Source organism: Stomoxys calcitrans, chromosome 5 (genome assembly GCF_963082655.1).
Source record: "Stomoxys calcitrans chromosome 5, idStoCalc2.1, whole genome shotgun sequence".
In the NCBI taxonomy this organism is placed as follows: Eukaryota; Metazoa; Arthropoda; class Insecta; order Diptera; family Muscidae; genus Stomoxys; species Stomoxys calcitrans.
The window spans coordinates 73,930,419-73,948,086 of NC_081556.1; the positions used below are offsets into that span (position 1 = coordinate 73,930,419).

At 41.7% G+C, this 17,668-nt stretch overlaps 1 protein-coding gene across 2 annotated transcripts in view; it reads left to right on the top strand.

Moving 5' to 3' along the window:
- Positions 1-17,668, top strand: part of LOC106088101 (protein espinas) — a 214,736-nt gene that overhangs the window by 50,241 nt on the left and 146,827 nt on the right. The window contains exon 1 of one of the 2 annotated variants that reach the window (XM_013253410.2): positions 15,150-15,965. The exons of the other annotated variant lie outside the window; for it this stretch is intronic. Coding sequence (XP_013108864.2) covers positions 15,274-15,965 — 692 coding nt within the window. The 5' untranslated portion in view covers positions 15,150-15,273. Of the gene's footprint in view, positions 1-15,149; positions 15,966-17,668 lie in introns of those variants that run through there. 2 annotated transcript variants of the gene reach the window in all.

A 17,668-nucleotide genomic window follows, 5' to 3' on the forward strand; every position in this document is an offset into this window, starting at 1 on the left:
CATCCCCTCAAGATTTTAGAAAAAATCAAGCCTTTGACATGTATATCTACAGGAAACTCAAAACAAATATAAAAAATTGTACTCAGCTGATCGCATGACCTCACCTTATATGTGCATTGTGGAATAGAGAACTATGTAATCGAAAAAAATTACATGTGCTACTTTGAAAAGTGATTTTCATATTTTAGCTTCGTTTGTATCACACAACATGTATTGTACAACTCAACATGTGCTAAATTTGACATGTCATAAGACAACTACATGCCGTGTAATAGAGCCTTAACTAATACCATTACTATGTGGGAAGAGAAGACTTTAATTTATGGAATACTAGCTGACTCGGGCACGCTTCGCTGTGCCTTCTTTTACTTTATATGGATCAAAAGTCTCATTGAAACGTTTATTTTCAACAATTAAAGATCTTTTAGTGATATACCATGCTAATTTGACTAACAGTTTAACAATACAAGTGCCTTTATCGGAATCCCAGATGATCTTTATTGGTCTAAGAATTTAAGTTTGGATGTAAAGTGTACTCCATTCTTAAAATACTTCATTTCAGCCCGATATTTCATGATATCTGATTTAGGGGTGTTTTCTGGGGTGAGGTTGTCCTCTAGACAATTGGCCCTGAAAAAAATATCAGCATCGTGCTCTTCTTTCAAATACCATTTATTTAAACCCCATATTGCCATTGGTTTAGGGAAGTTTACACGATGAGGCGTCCCCCAAACACATGACCCCAAAATAGGTTATCAAATTAGTTCTCCAATCTCAAATAGCTTTCGTTTGAGCCACATATTGGCATGGTCGAAAAATGTTTACCCTTTTGGGGGGGGGGAGTTTTGGGGAAGGGGTGATGCCCTAAATACATGGTCCTACATTTGGATATCAAATTCGTATTCTACTCCCAAATACATTTATTTGAGTCCCATATTGCGATTGTTAGTAAAAAATTGCTGTTTTTGGGGTATTTTGGGAAAGGGGTATACCCCCAGAAAATTGGTCCCGAAAGTGGGCATCAATTCTTGCTCTACCCCCTAATACCTTTCATTTAAGCTCCACATTAACATGGTCGGTAAATATGCCCGATTTAGGGGTGTTTTGGGGATTGGGGTGCTCCCCCACACACTAAGCCTGGAAAAAATATCACCAACGTGCTCTATTCTCATATATAATTTATTTGAACCCCATGTTGCCATTGCCCTCAAAATTGGATATCAAATTCGTTTTCAAATCTCATTTAAACTCCTTATTGCAAAAGTCAGCAAATATGTCCGGTTTGGAGATATTGGCCCTAAAAACTATGAATATTTAGCTCCACTCTCTTTAAGACCAAAATTGTCTTGGTGAGCAAATATGTCCTATATGGGGGTTGTTATGGTGGTGGGACGTTCGCTAGATAGTTGATATCAGATACGTGGTTTACTCCCACATACCTTTAATTTGAGCCCCATATTTCCATAGTTGGCAAACATGAACAGCTTGGGGGTGTTTTGGGGAATGGGCGGCAACTCAGTGAGTTGGCCTTGAAAACATATATCGGATTCGTGTTCCACTCAAAAAAACTCTTATTTGAGCCTCATATTGCAATAATCAGAAAATACTTACCATTTGGGTGGTGTTGTGGGGGTGGTGTGGCCCCATAGACACTTTTCTCGAATATTGATATCAAATTCATGCTTTGCTCTCAAAGACCTTTCATTTGAGCCCCATATTGCAATGGTCATAAATTTGTCCCCTTTGGGGAATGTTTTTGGTGGGAGGCGGTATTCAAAACACTTGATCCCATATTTGGATAACAGATTCGTATTCTACACTCAAATACCTTTTTTTTAAGCCCCATATTCCCATGGTCAGTAAATAAGTCCATATTTTCACCACGGGGTTAGTATGCACCATCTGTGAAAATTTCCAGAAAATCGGTTCAGCCGTTTTTGAGTCTATAAGGAACATACAAACAAACCTACAAACAAACACAAATTGATTTTTATATATAAGATAAGTTAGGTAAGGTTAGGTTTAAGTGGCAGTCTGCCATCAGACTCACTTAGACGTTTTCGTCCATTGTGATACCACAGGTACAGAAGAAGGAAGTTGCGTTCTAGTTCCTACCGTTGAACCATCCAGATCGCTTTAAAAAACCCAATAACTTACGAATGTTCAGATCCGCTTAATCAGACAGGTTTTCAAAGATATGAGAACCTAAAGTGAAACTCCTACTGACTGCTAGTGCACACACACAGAAGGTTTTCTATAGTCTCTTCTTCTTCGATGTCCTCACAGCTTCTGCAAAAGTCGTTGCTGGCAACCTTCAGTCTGGAATATAATTGAAAGGAAATAAGCTGATTAATACATCCTTGTTTACATAGACATTGCCTCCATTGGTATTAATATCGAAAGGTGGCGAAAAATCTGTCATCAACCCTTGTGTTTAAATCTGTTGTTCCAATAACCAATGATTCTGTGCGCCAACTGATATTGTAAGATCGTCATGTGACCTATCGTGAGACTGAGGCAACCTTAGGCATTAGTGGGACCAGCACACATTCAATACTGCAATAACATTTGACCGCCAAAATAATTTGTTCGCGTTGGATCATTCACAATTTGTCAATCGCTCAAAAAAGGCTCGTGTTGATTGGTCGAAAGAAATGCTCCAAAAATACGAAACATTTTTGAGCACTCAAAAGATTGATTTGATGAGTCATCCGCCGTATAGTACTGACGTGGAACCGAATGACTTCTTTTTATTCCCGTACGTAAAAAATAAAATGGGAGGTCAACGTTTTTCGACACGTGTAGAAGCGGTTGATGCGTTCAGAATGCATGTTTTGGAGATACCTCAATCAGAGTGGACAAGGTGCTTCGACTATTGGTTCAAACGCATGCAAAAATGTATAGATCTAAATGGGGAATATTTTGAAAAACAATAAAGCGATTTTCATTGGTTAATATTTGTTATAATGTGTGTATTTGAGTAATATGTGTTCTCTATTGTAATACCGAAATATAAAAAGCAACCCTTTTATTGCTAATGCCCACGCTGTTGTGGCTACTTGCCATGTAGTTCATTTCCACTTATATCGTTATTATATAGGTTAGGTTAGGTTGGATGAGGATGCCCACAAGAGATATGTCTTAGCATCCGCGAAGGCCATCATGTGACCCATTGTGATTCCTCGTAAACTCTTCTTCTTCTATGATCAGCAACTCTCGCCTGAAGGAGACAAATTTTTATGCACTTTCTCGTACAAAGGCCTTGTATTCTACTGGGTTTACACCTCTGAGTTCATCTAGTGCCTGAAAGAAAAAAGGACCAAGTATCCTATTTCTAATTTGAGAAAGAGCAGGGCATTGGCTTAGGAACTAAAAGATGTCCTCTGTAGCGTCTATATCGTGACACCAGCGGCGGATATCATCATTTCCAAAGCCTATGCGACACATGTAGATTACTTAACTTTTTATGTCCTGTTATGGTCCCAGTGACTGCACTTAAATTCGTCTTTTCCATTGACAATAGATCGTTTATGTTCCGCCTACAACGTTCGTCCAACACATCCATGAGCGATACAAGCGGAGGTTCATTCCGGACTTTGCAAGTACATCGGCCCTTTCATTTCCCTCTATATGCTTGTGTCACGGTACCTAGCAAAAGGTCAAAGTATAGTACTCCTGTAGACGCATCTTTAACCGACATCGGCCTATGCCTTGGATCTCACGCACGCTTTGTTTAATGCCTCCAATGTTGACAGATGGTCGCCAAATTATGAATTTTCGATCGTTCGATATCCATAGACAACACAAGCTCCGCTGCTGCATCCATCGCACACACATCTGCCTGAAAATGCTGAAATCATCCCTAATCCGTAAAAAGACGCTGATATCGAGTTCACTACATCACCCCCTTTTTCAATATATACCACCCCCTGTAAAAACATTAATGTCTAAAAATCTAACCCGCTCTTTCTGCCACTACGCCGGGATAGGTAACAATACTTGCAGTCCCATATCCACTATTCATATCTGGAAGTCCTTCTGAGAGACCGCCCAAAATACGTGTGTGAGACACACGATAATAACGAATTAATCCGATAACCCACGACAATCTGAGTAGAGTTCTCTCCGCTGTCTCCCTTACAAATTAGTCCATAGGCTGAATTCCATCATTACCACTAATGACTGTCGCAGTTGTTCATATAGCTTAAGTTAAAATCTCAAAGCGACCCTATTCACCCTGTTAAGGTTACATACATGTGACCTAAAATCCATCATCGGCCACCAATCTTTGCAGCCATAGGCCAAAACTGGCCACCAAGAACAACCAATGCATAAGCCTGGGCCTTTAACCCCACTTACCCCCCACGAGCTTCTGTCAGGAGTATAATACCACGAATGCCTTTCTAATGCTCGACTCTATGTTCAGCCTCCAGTCCAAATTATAAACTTCGCTGACTGCGATAACTGTAAAGTAACCTCTTGCAGAGTGGATAGCCGTAAGGCCGGTATTTTTGGCCTACGCCTAAACAGAACCAGTTCCGTTTTCCTCTCGTTCATACCCAGGCCGCAAGCCGTCGCCTATGTAGCAGTACATCCAAGTGCTCCCTCCGAATTCTTGTCCAATAACCAGATCGACCGTGTATTCACAGGCTGTAACACCCAACCTCTCCAATCTAATAAGAAGATCGTTCATCATGAGCATCCAGGGTAGCGGTAATATTACCCCTCTCTGAGCCGTTCCCCTAGTGACATTCACTCTGACCGTCTCAGCACCAATAAAAAACCATATGGAATGTAAACAGCCACTGAGACACACATCTCCATTTGCCTACTGGTTTCACTCAAAAACATCCTTTATTCAGGCTGTGCCAAAATTTTGTTTGTTTTATCTACGAGTGACACAGATCTACAGTTGTCTACTAGACAACATCTTTTTCATAAAACTTCATTAAATGTACCTGCGAAATATTTTTTAAACTACCAAATCCTTTGTCCTTTCTTCGTCTCCGTTTCTGCGAGGAAACCGATTTGTCATGTCTGACTTTTAACACAACAGCAACAACTCATCTCTCGTGTTCAGTAAACTATAATGATAAAAATGCAAAGGTATTGTAAACAGGGTAATACCGCATAAGTGCATCATGCATTCATAGAAAAAAGTCTGCTGAAAATAGCAAACACTGTCTGCTGACTGTTGGTAGTTAATTTTGCTGCTATGAAAGCAGTAGTTCTGCAATTTCAGAACAGCAGGCTTACTGCTGAAAAGTCTGTTGTTTGCTGAAAATGTTCAGGAAACCAAAGACTTTGCGAATTCCTTTTTATTGTCAATTCCCAACGACGTGGCCTTGAACGATACCATTTATTAGAGTTTTAAATTGCTGAATTAGTGAAGGGGTAATCAACGCAAACATTTTTTTCTGATATCATCAAAAGGGTCAATGGGACTGGATGGTACTTCGACAGCAGGAACTAGTGAAGCATCTAAAGAGGAATCGTCCACACCGCAAGTGTCCAGTGTCCTGAGGGATAGTGGCTCTACTGGTTTCGTAACTGCCCCTGGATGAGTAAGAAACCTCATCATGATGAGATCGCACCAATCTTATGAGGATTAACTTCTGGCAGACTCAGAAGACGAGGACGAGGATAACGCAACTGTGATGGAAATTCTGAAACCTGAATATGATCCGGCTTCTGCACCTAAATCTCCACCATTGTAAGGCCGTTTCGGCGGAACTTAAGGTCCTTCTCATGTCAGGAGGATTCGACGTGGTTCTTATCCAGGAACCAAGAGTGTGTGGAGGAATGGTTCGTTGACTAAGAATTCCTGGATTTAAGCTACCAAAGGGGACGGGGATGAGAGACACTAATCACTGAAGTTTCAGTAGTAACCAGCTTTGATTTAAAAGGTCTCTGGCTGATCTGGATCTTGCTGATCTGGATATTGCACACGATTCAGAAAGGGGTGAGCTGCTTATCCAATATATTATAAGTTGCAAACTGGCGATTTGTATTAAAGGGAATACCCAGAACTTTATTACCAGTAACAGGCAGGAGGTACTATACGTTACCTTTGTATAGGAAGGTTTAAGCGAAAGGATGTGCGACTGGTAAGTGTTGGATGACCACAGTATCTCTGATCATCATTATATTAGTTTCAGCCTCAGAACACATTCTGCATTACTATCCCTTCTAGACCAGAAAAGAGAGCAGAAACTGCGGAGGACATAGACAAAGTGGTTAGGCAGATCACGAAGGCCTGAATGAATCGCTTATGTCAACATGTCACAAGGGGCAAACACGTCTAAGAAACTCGTCCACAGGGCGAAAGCAAAAATGGCAGCACACGATTGTGACGTCTATAAAGCTGAGCTAAGAAAATACAAGGCCGAGCTGAGAAATGCTCAGAAAAAATCCTAGGTGGAATTCTGCAGCTTCGTAGAGGATACATCTGAGGCCTCTAGGCTAAGGAAGATTCTGTCCTCTAGACCTATTGCCGTGGGGTGTATTCAGAAGTCAGAGAATGTATGGATAATGTCTAGTGAGGAAACACTAGAAAACATTCAGGAAACAAACAGGAAACACTGATACACATTTTCCAATAAACTCTCCAACGGACAACGTCGTGACTAAAGAGGCTGTCACTGGTATGCATTCGTTGGATGTTAGTGGTTTTTTCGCTGTTAATGAATATACTATGGTAGCATTTCTTGGCATTGAATGCAATTTCAATAAGGCAAAACCGACGACAATCATGAATGAGCTGGAGTTTTTAGGCATCAACTCTACCCTAAAAAAGTTTATTAATAACTTACTTACTAAACGATGCATTACGTCAGGCCTTGGATCTGTAAACCTAAAAAGGTGGGTCAGCAGAGGAACATCTCAAGGTGGTGTACTGGCTTCTCTACTTTGGAATATAGTCATTGTCGATATATTATTGTCTCTGGAAGAAAAGGTGTAAAAGTGGTCGCGTCGGTTGGTCCCAGCACTCTTAGAGATATGCTTCAGGAAGACCTATGTCCCACAACTATGTGGGCTACCAAAAGTTGTCTAGGCAAAAGTCCTTGTATTACAGAAGTAGTTCTTTTCAGTAGGAGATACAAGATACCTGCAGTGTCTGCAGAAAGTTGCATTTACTGAAAGCTCAATATACCTGGGTGTTTTGATGCACAGGAAAGGCAATTCTTAGTCTATGCCCCTGCCAGAGAGTAATTGGCAAAAGTTGGGGGTTTAAACCGCGTATCATGCACTGGGTATATACTGCAGTTGTCAGACCTATGATGCTATATGGTTTTGTGGTATGGTGGACGGCGCTTCAAAAGTTTACGTACTGTTCACAACCGGATCCAAATGATGGCTTGTTTGTTCACGACCAGGTGGGCTTTGCGGTGTAGTCTGAAGAACTAGGACTGGTCATAATGAGAATATTACCCGACCACTGTAGTGTGTATCAAGCAAAGATCTTTGTGATAAAAGTAGTGGAGGAATGGCATAGATATACTCTAATACGGACATCATGCATAAATAATTTCTCAGACCGTCTACGACTGTCGCAGATCTCTCAACAAGATGGCTGAACAGTTCAAACCTTCACCTGATCTGGGTGCCGGGGCACAGAGATATCCCAGGGAATTGTAAATCAGATAAGCTTGCGAGACTAGGAACTATCTCACACATTCCAGGGGATTTGGAATCTGTGGGTATGCCTCTAACGACATGCATGCTAGGTTTTCAGGATCAGGCCCGAAGAGCTACGAATGATAGATAGCCACAAAGAGGGGGTTTAGAACATTCCAAAATTATGTGGCCAAATCTAAACTTGAAGAGATCGCGGGCTTGAACAAACGTCTCGGTTCGGAAAGTTGCAAGTAATGACTTTTGTTGTGAGGACGTCGAGGAAGAATAGATTTAAGAACATCTGCTGTACTTTTTTGTCCCTCACTAGCAGTCAGAAGGAGTTCCACTTTTAGTTCTCATTTCTTTGAGAACTTGGTTGATTTAGCGAATGTGAGCATTCGCAAGTTTTTGAGCTTTTTAATGCGATCTAAATGGTCCAACGGTTCAAAAGGCATCTTTCGCCTCCCGTTCCTATGGTATCACAGTGGAAGATAACGTCTAAGCGATTCTGATGGCAGACTACCATTTAAACCTAACCTTCCCTAAACTTGGGCGGTTTTTTACCCCAAAAACTAGGAAACAGAGTCATTCTCCACGCAAGGACTACATGGCAATCAGTCTCTCATCCATCATTTTTAAGACTTTGGAGAAACTAAATAATTGGCATATGCATTAGGGACCGTCTCGTCCCTTCACTGGTATGCTGCCATTAGCATGCAAACACTAAGGGTCAGCCGGTTGACAGTGCCCTTCGTGTGGGAGACTTCACTGTGGTGCTTTTATTGGAAGTGTAATTGTTGAAAGTGTCGTTTCCTCTCTACTATTACAGGTCTGGTTAGACAGTTTTGTGGCAGCTTTTCGGATGGGCGAGGGCAAACGGGTTTGGCAAAAATCCCACAAAGACTGAACTACAAAGACGGTACCTATAACCGTACAGCCTGCCACGATATGCGTGGACAGTCAGGCGTCGGGCCGTGTGAGGTCGAAACTGGTTATAAGACGCAAAGAGCTTCTTCGAACCATGTTGAAAGATGTAAGGTTCTGCCGGGTTCCAGGCCATAAAGATGTGACGGGGAACGAAAGCGGCCGACGAGCTGGCCAAGAATGGATCGCTGATTGCCGCATATCTTGCTATGGAATCAGGGGAGACCACACTGTGTAAGCTCCTTGGTAGGGTGGACGCCTCCTACAATTACTGCGCGAACAAGGTGTGGGCTGGTGCTGTAGGTTGTAGTGTGTCAAAGGCCCTGTGGTCGAGTATTTCTTGAAATAACAGTTCAATCATCCTAGGGCTGGGAAAGCATAACATGGGAAAATCCTGACTAGTAATTACAACGTTAGTTCTTGGACGTTGGTCCAGACGCAAGAAGAGATAGATTTTCGAAGGAGAAGAGACGATTGAGCACCTGTTATGTCACCGCCCCGCACTTGGGAGGAGAAGACATAGGATAATGGAGAACACATCTTTCCGTGCTTCCTCAGTTTCGGCCCACTTTTCGGCTTTTCTGTAGAGGCGTGAACTGAATAGCTGGATCATACACTTGCCAGTGAGTTTTTCTTCTTGTCGTATATTTAAGTTTCGTCCTATCAACTGTCCTTTACCGGCTTGTCGTGTAAGTTTATCTTTTTTTCTCCTTCTTCTTCTTCTCCTCTACCTTCTACGAATATATATCATAAAGGTCTGTTTCTGTGGACTTACCCTTACTATAGGCGTGCTATATCGAGATTTGGTCAATATCTAACTAATTTAATTAAAAAACTTATGCCAAGTACCATTAACAGTCGGTTGTACGTACCGGATTGACCCCAAGGAGTACTTAATCGGCAAGGGCGGCGGTAGTGTACAACACACTGCTACAATAACCATTTACATTTCTGTTCTTGATCATTGAGACTAAAATTCTAATTCCAAAGCGTCAATATGAATGAAGGAACAATTAACAATTCCTGCACAGATACGAGCATTGCATAGCTTTCAACTAAATCGGAATTTATGGAGCTCACGCTTGACAGACAGAGTAGAATGTACCTACAGCGAGTTTATCACCTGCCGGTAAAAATCATAAATTCATCGACAATAATTGACAGACATTGACACATATAATTTTCACAATAAATCGGTCAATTATAAAAGAAAAGAATGGTTTTATTGTGTCAGAATGCTCATTGCTTCCAAGGCCTTTTTCCGCCGCAACGCTCTAGTCCCAATGTAAATAATTGCGGTGGCATGCACCATTGTTACTCCATATTAACCTCAGGAGGCTCATAAAATTTGAGTGATTCTTAGTCAGGGAGTTGCCACATACGCTAGACAACGATGCATCTACCTGGATTTGTTGGCTTTAAGACTTAATATATCTATTATATAAAAATGATATTGTTGCCATGATATTAGGCCACATAGTTTCGAAATGCTCATGGCCCCCTCTTTGTATCATTCGATCCCCTTCGGGCCTGATCCTGAAAACTTAGTTACATGTCGCTAAAGTCATATAATTTTTGTCCAATTTGGCTGAAATCTTGCACAGTGACTATTTTTATGACCTCTAACATACGAGCCTAGTTTGGTTTGAAACGGTCCAAAAGCTGGTATAGCTCCCATATAAACCAGTATTCCAATTTAAAGTCTTGAGCCTCTAGAGGGCGTAATTATTATCCGATTTGGCAGATATTGTGCACAGACTTTTACTATGACCGCTAACATACGGGTCGTTATGGTCCGAATCAGTTTAAAACCTGATATAGCTTCTATATAAACCGATCTCCCTATTGCACTTTTTGAGACCCCATAGGGCGCAATTTCTATCCGATTTAACAGAGATTTTGCACAATGGCATCTAATATGGTCTCCAACAACCAAGCCAAGTATGTCGCGAATTCATTCATAAGCTGAAATAGTTCTAATAGCATAGCAATTCTTATCCACTATACTTTTTTTGCTTATCAAGAGATACCGGGGAAAGAACTTGACAAATGTGATCCATGGTGGAGGGTACTTTAGTGTATATCTTTGCATCGAAAGATTCTTCTACTAATAAGATTCTTGTATTAGACTAATTTCGCCATGTTTGGCTCCAATCTTTAAAGTATGGACTACAATTTTATCAGTGTACCTATCGCCAAAAATATTTTCCTAAAATAGCTGACAATTTTTCACTAAAAAATTATTTTCTGAGACGAGCTAAATTTTATTTCGAATCCGAAATCCGAATTTGGAGACCTCTTACCTATATCAAAACAGATTTTTTACTGTGATAGCTGTTTTTTGGGTATTTTGCTATCCACCCATTCATGGTTAATGTCCCTAACATGTTTATACCCTCCACCATAAGATAGGGGTATACTAATTTCGTCATTCTGATTGTAACTACTCGAAATATTCGTCTGAGACCCCATAAAGTATATATATTCTTGATCGTCGTGAAATTTTATGTCGATCTAGCCATGTCCGTCCGTCCGTCTGTCTGTCGAAAGCACGCTAACTTCCGAAGGAGTAAAGCTAGCCGCTTGAAATTTTGCACAAATACTTCTTATTAGTATAGGTCGGTTGGTATTGTAAATGGGCCATATCGGTCCATGTTTTGATATAGCTGCCATATAAACCGATCTTGGGTCTTGACTTCTTGAGCCTCTAGAGTGCGCAATTCTTATCCGATTGGGATGAAATTTTGCACGTAGTATTTTGTTACGATATCCAATAACTGTGCCAAGTATGGTACAAATCGGTCCATAACCTTATATAGCTGTCATATAAACCGATTTTGGGTCTTGACTTCTTGAGCCTCTAGAGGGCGCAATTCTTATCCAATTTAAATGAATATTGGCACGTAGTATTTTGTTATGATATCCAACAACTGTGCCAAATATGGTTCAAATCGGTTCATAACCTGATATAGCTGTCATATAAACAGATCTGGGGACTTGACTTCTTGAGCTTCTAGAGGGCTCAATTTCTATCCGATTTGGCTGAAATTTCGCAAGACGTTTCTTATTGTTACTTTCAACAACTATGTCAAATAAAGTACAAGTCGGTTCATAACCTGACATAGCTGCCATATAAACCGATCTGGGATGTTGACTTCTTGAGCCTCTAGAGGTCGCAATTATTATCCGATTTGCCTGAAATTTTGTACGACAGATTCTCTCATGACCATTAACATACGTGTTTATTATGGTCTGAATGCTTTGCGGTGTAGTCTGAAGAACTAGGACTGGTCATAATGAGAATATTACCCGACCACTGTAGTGTGTATCAAGCAAAGATCTTTGTGATAAAAGTAGTGGAGGAATGGCATAGATATACTGTAATACGGACATCATGTCATATCCAACAACTGTACCAAGTATGGTTCAAATCGGTTTATAACCTGATATAGCTGCCATATAAACCGATCTTGGGTCTTGACTTCTTGAGCCTCTAGAGTGCGCAATTCTTATCCGATTGGAATGAAATTTTGCACGACGTCTTTTGTTATGATATCCAATAACTGTGTCAAGTATGGTTCAAATCGGTTCATTACCAGATATAGCTGCCATATAAACCGATCTGGGGTCTTGACTTCTTGAGCCTCTAGAGTGCGCAATTCTTATCCGATTGGAATGAAATTTTGCACGACGTGGTTTGTTACGATATCCAACAACTGTGCCAAGTATGGTTCAAATCAGTCCATAACCTTATATAGCTGCCATATAAACCGATCTTGGGTCTTGACTTCTTGAGCCTCTAGAGTGCGCAATTCTTATCCGATTGGAATGAAATTTTGCACGACGTCTTTTGTTATGATATCCAACAACTGTGCCAAATATGGTTCAAATCGGTTTATAACCTGATATAGCTGTCATATAAACATATCTGGGGACTTGACTTCTTGAGCTTCTAGAGGGCTTAATTTCTATCCGATTTGGCTGAAATTTCGCAAGACGTTTTTTATTGTTACTTTCAACAACTATGTCAAATAAAGTACAAGTCGGTTCATAACCTGATATAGCTGTCATATAAACATATCTGGGGACTTGACTTCTTGAGCTTCTAGAGGGCTTAATTTCTATCCGATTTGGCTGAAATTGCGCAAGACGTTTTTTATTGTTACTTTCAACAACTATGTCAAATAAAGTACAAGTCGGTTCATAACCTGACATGGATGCCATATAAACCGATCTGGGATCTTGACTTCTTGAGCCTCTAGAGGTCGCAATTATTATCCGATTTGCCTGAAATTTTGTACGACGGATTCTCTCATGACCATTAACATACGTGTTTATTATGGTCTGAATGGGTCTATAGGCTCTATTTTACTTCTTGAGCCCACAAAGGGCGCAATTCTTTTTCGAATTGGCTGACATTTTACACAGGTCTCCAACATATAATTTATTTGTGGTCCAAACCGGACCATATCTTGATATCGCTCTAATAGCAGAGTAAATCTTTTCTTATATCCTTTTTTTTGCCTAAGAAGAGATGCCGGGAAAAGAACTCGACAAATGTGATCCATGGTGGAGGGTATATAAGACTCGGCCCGGCCAAACTTAGCACTCTTTTACTTGTTTTGAAATGTAACATGCAGTCTGGCCACACTGGTATTGAGTGAAATGCCAAATGGAAACTCGCAACAAAACAGATTTTTAGCTGCATACGACAAAAGATGAATGAATTCCAACAAGTGTTTATTCGGCTCTTGAGTTAAAGAGAGGCATTCGAAGAGAGTCTTCTCAGGTGCGATCTGAGAGGGCGAGAGGAGTTTGGGTAAGCATTACCTGCTTTGACGAACCCAGAGCATCGTAGACAAACGAACTTCTTTATGCCAGCAATGTTTATTTACACTGCAAACCGGTGTGTTTTGTGGTGGAAAACCATGTCCGCCCCGCTTCCTTTACGGCATGGTCTTGACTTATGCTACACGCAAGGTGGTGGATCTGGTTGATTGTTGTTCTTTTGGCCATGTTTTGGTGGCAGAGGTAGTAGTTGTTGCTGCTCAAAATATTGTTGTTAACTTTCTTTCGTTTAACAATTCGTAAACACAGCTCACTAATGCTTCTCCATCATGATGGGCCTATGGTGATCGAGTAAATGATCAAACAGCAAATTTTCATGTTTATTTTAGTTTTGAAGTGAACACCGCCATAGAAGCATCGCCAGCGGATGTTTTACGTTGTTGTTTTAGCCGTGTCTTTTCGTATCGTCTTTTCGCAGCAAGCCGTTAGCAGCGCCCGCCGCAAAAAAACGAGATCGCTCCAAATCCAAGTGACTGTTTTGTCGTTTGAAAACGTGTTTTTTGCCTCAATTTTGTTTTGTTTGGTCAGAAGCGGTTTTTGGGCACGTCGCTGGTCAGAATACTCCAAACTGGCGTTGCACTCTGTTTCTGCGAAGCAATTTGTTTTGTGTTTTCCAATTGTGTGTAGAAATAATTAAATGATTAGACGCGGAGAGCACTGGTGATGGGATCGTGCCACAGCCATCATAGCCAACAACGCATTCCACGCACGTACGAATGTAGAACAAACGGAGTGCAACGCTTTTGTCCGGTACTGTAATTGTTGACCAGACAATTATCGCCGCAGCAATCAAAATACGAGAACAGACCAAAATCAAACAGAGTCAATAAAATCGCGCCTTATACGAAAAATTAATGTCGGCAATCATCATGGAAAGGTTCGGTTCGGTCTGCTTGACAAACAACCAGGCCACTCCTTCCAAAGTATGGTCATCGGTAATTGATAATCAATAGATAATTAAAAGTCTACTAAATAAGCATTAAACAACATCGCCCTATATTAAACAAGTGAAATTCATGGGTGTGTTTAACTCAGTGTTTGTGTGTGTGTAAAAAGTTCGTGCGCATGCGCCTAGAGGCTGCAGAAAAAAAAATGACAAATTCCGATGCTCACAAAACGGCAATAACGCCAAAGACAACATTGGGCAAACGTGCCGCTCAAAAGCTATGGAAATTATTCACAGTAAATCCCCAGCAATCCGAAGGAGGGGGATGTGCGGGCGATGTGGCCCACACAACGGCTATGCCAACGCAAAGTGTACAACATGGCTCCAAGTCATGTCGTGACATTACGGTGCCAGTGCCAGACACCTTCGTTAATGACAAGGCCTCAACCGTGTCCCTATCCACGAAATACTCTTCCACGAATTCCTCTTCGACGCTGGATTCCAATTCTCAAAAGTCCTTGTGCACACTTAATGAGGCTGCCAAATTGTTTCCACGTAACATGCCCAGTATCAGACGAAGTCGCCGACGCTTGCAGCAGCAAGCAGGCACGCAACCAAGTCGAGAGCAGGGAGGAGCAGCAGCGGCATCGGCCGTCACTGCCACACCGACCACACCGACCACAGAAGCAATTTTCAATGGATCGCACAAGAGTGCGTTTGCCAGAGTATCTCAAACGCACAATGTGCAAATTGGCAAGAGCATCAAAAATGCTTCCAACCATCTCAAATCAAATAGAAAAAAGTCCAAACCAAGTTGTTCCAAACATCAGCGCCCAAATGCTCCAGTGGCCAAAGCTGCTGCGGCCTCCGTCCAACAAAAGAAATCTCCCAAAGCATCAACTAGTCATAAACAAAATGGAAAATCCTCAAACAAAAAATCCAGCTGCATTGGCAAACAGCATCAGCCAAAGTCATCACTCGCATTGACAGAAACCGCAATGTTATTTTCGTCGAATGTTAGCTCATCAGCTTCGCTGCTGGTTCGAAGCCCGCAGAAGCGCTCGCACGACCAAGAGTCGATGGTGATACCTCATTCGCAACAATCTAGCCTCATGAGTTATGATTTGAGCTGTGCCATCAGTCAGCAAAGCATTGCCCATACCCAAGTGGCCCAGAAACTTGGGCAAAACATGCCCGACGACACATTTCTATCGTCGGGCATCTCATGTCCCAGCGAAACGCACTCTGAAGCAAGTGCCACCAATTCTCCGACGTTCCATCAGACAACCGTCACACATCAGACAGTGGCGAAAGCCTTTCAGCACAGCCGGCGACTTCACACTCATGTCACTGATAATGCAACCGAAGAGGAAGATGTTTTAATTTCCTTAGAATTGGCCATGATAACAGGTTCGATTGGTGGAGAAGAAAGCCCCACAGAACTGCCAACCAGAAATGCTGCCCCCACGAAAGGCAAATCAAAGGTCTCAACGTCCCTATCGGCAATGGGTTTGCAGAATTTGAATAAGTGTCGTAATCGCAATGCTGTCTGGATGCATGCAACTGCCAGCGATGACCAGCAACTGAGCGACATCGAAGAGCAGTTGCACAAAATTCAAACAAAAGGGACCTCACGCAGCGTACGAGTTGGCCAAACGAAGATTTCCCAAGCCAAAGGATTGTCTTTGAAGTAAGTTTGCTACATTTCGAACTTTATTACTGTGAACTAGTATGGTACATTTTATTGCTGATTGCAGCAGTTTGATGTACCTATTAATTGCTTTTATCGACATGTATGTCTCAAATGGTCATTAAATACATTTAAACACAAACGATAGCTACGAGAAAAGACCGGATTTTTAAGCAAAATCGAAATTTGCCATCAATTATATGTTGCTTATATATTGCTAGAGACATGTCCACAGTTTCTAACTTGATGAAATATCTGTGGCCCGGCAGGGGGAACAGATGAATTTTGGACTGTTTTGCCATCTCGCTGAGAAATCTGCGGCAGTCGAGGGCTCCTTTATGAGTGGTTTCAGAGTCACTTAGACTTTTTCTTCCATGGTGATACTACTGGACCAGGAGAAGGAAGATGCCCTTAAGTTCCTACCGTTGAAACATCGTGATCGCTCTTAAAAGCCCAACAACTAGCGAATGAACTCACCTGCCAATGCAGACGAGTCCTCGAAGAAATAAGTACCTAAAGGGGAAATCCTTCTACCTGTCAGTGCGGGACACACAGACGTCCTCACAACTTTCATGAAAGTCTTGACGGATTTAATGACTTCTACGTTTGTTCTAGACAGCGACATGAAAGCCGTAGACCTCTTCAAGTCTAGAGTGGACGACATTATTTTGGAGTATTCATAACCCGCACATTGTGACAATCTGTCATTCGTTGCCCTTCGTGTCTGATCCAGAAGACAAAGCATGCATGTCACTAGAGACATACCCACAGATTCCAGTTCCCATAGAATGTGTAAGATAAGTCATAGTTTCTCAATCTCGTTAGCTGTGCAACAACCTGGTGCAACTCTATGGGCCGGTCCCCAGAATATGTGAATTTTGAACTGTTCAACCATCTCCATATACCTAGTCCTAGTTCTTCAGAGCAAATCCAACCCCTTATGGTTGTTCATTCTTGAACTACTCGTAAAGAAGTCTACGCACCTTCTTTTAAATATTGAAGGACGCCATTAACACACGTTGTAATATCGAGTATTATAGGCACTCAGTATTTAAGCAACAGCCGGTGTCAGCCGGCTTCCCGCTAAGACTCTCCACTCAATACCGCTGATTGTCCGCGACAGCAGTTGCAGCCATCCGTATATGGAGCATCCGCAACCGGTGGACGCGCCCGGTAGATCTCTGCTTTGCTTCTTGTTATGACAATGAACACCATATAAATCGAAACTATGAATTCCAACACGTGCTTATAATCATCCCGTGCGGACATGTCAGTTTTGGGTTTTTTTTGAGTCGTCCGTCTCCTTAGACACTTGGAGTCCTAAATTAACATCAGATTCTAGCTAGCATGCCGCCTATGACATTTAACGCCTTGGTTCGAGTCCTGGCCAGAACATCATAAAAAATTTTTAGCGGTGGTTATCCCCTCTTAATGTTGGCGATATTCGTGAGGTACTGTACCATCTGGTATGACAGCCATGTAAAAAACTTCTTCACAAAAAGATGTCCCACTGCGGCACGCCGTTCGGAATCGACTCTAAAAAGGAGGCCCCTTATCATTGAGCTTAAAACTAGAATCGGACAACACTCATTGATATGTGAGAAGTTTGCACCTGTTCTTTAATGGAATGTTTATGGGCAAATTTGCTTTTTTACTCCACTTCCAATGTGCTCTTATTTGTGCTCCATATTGTCTCGATCGGC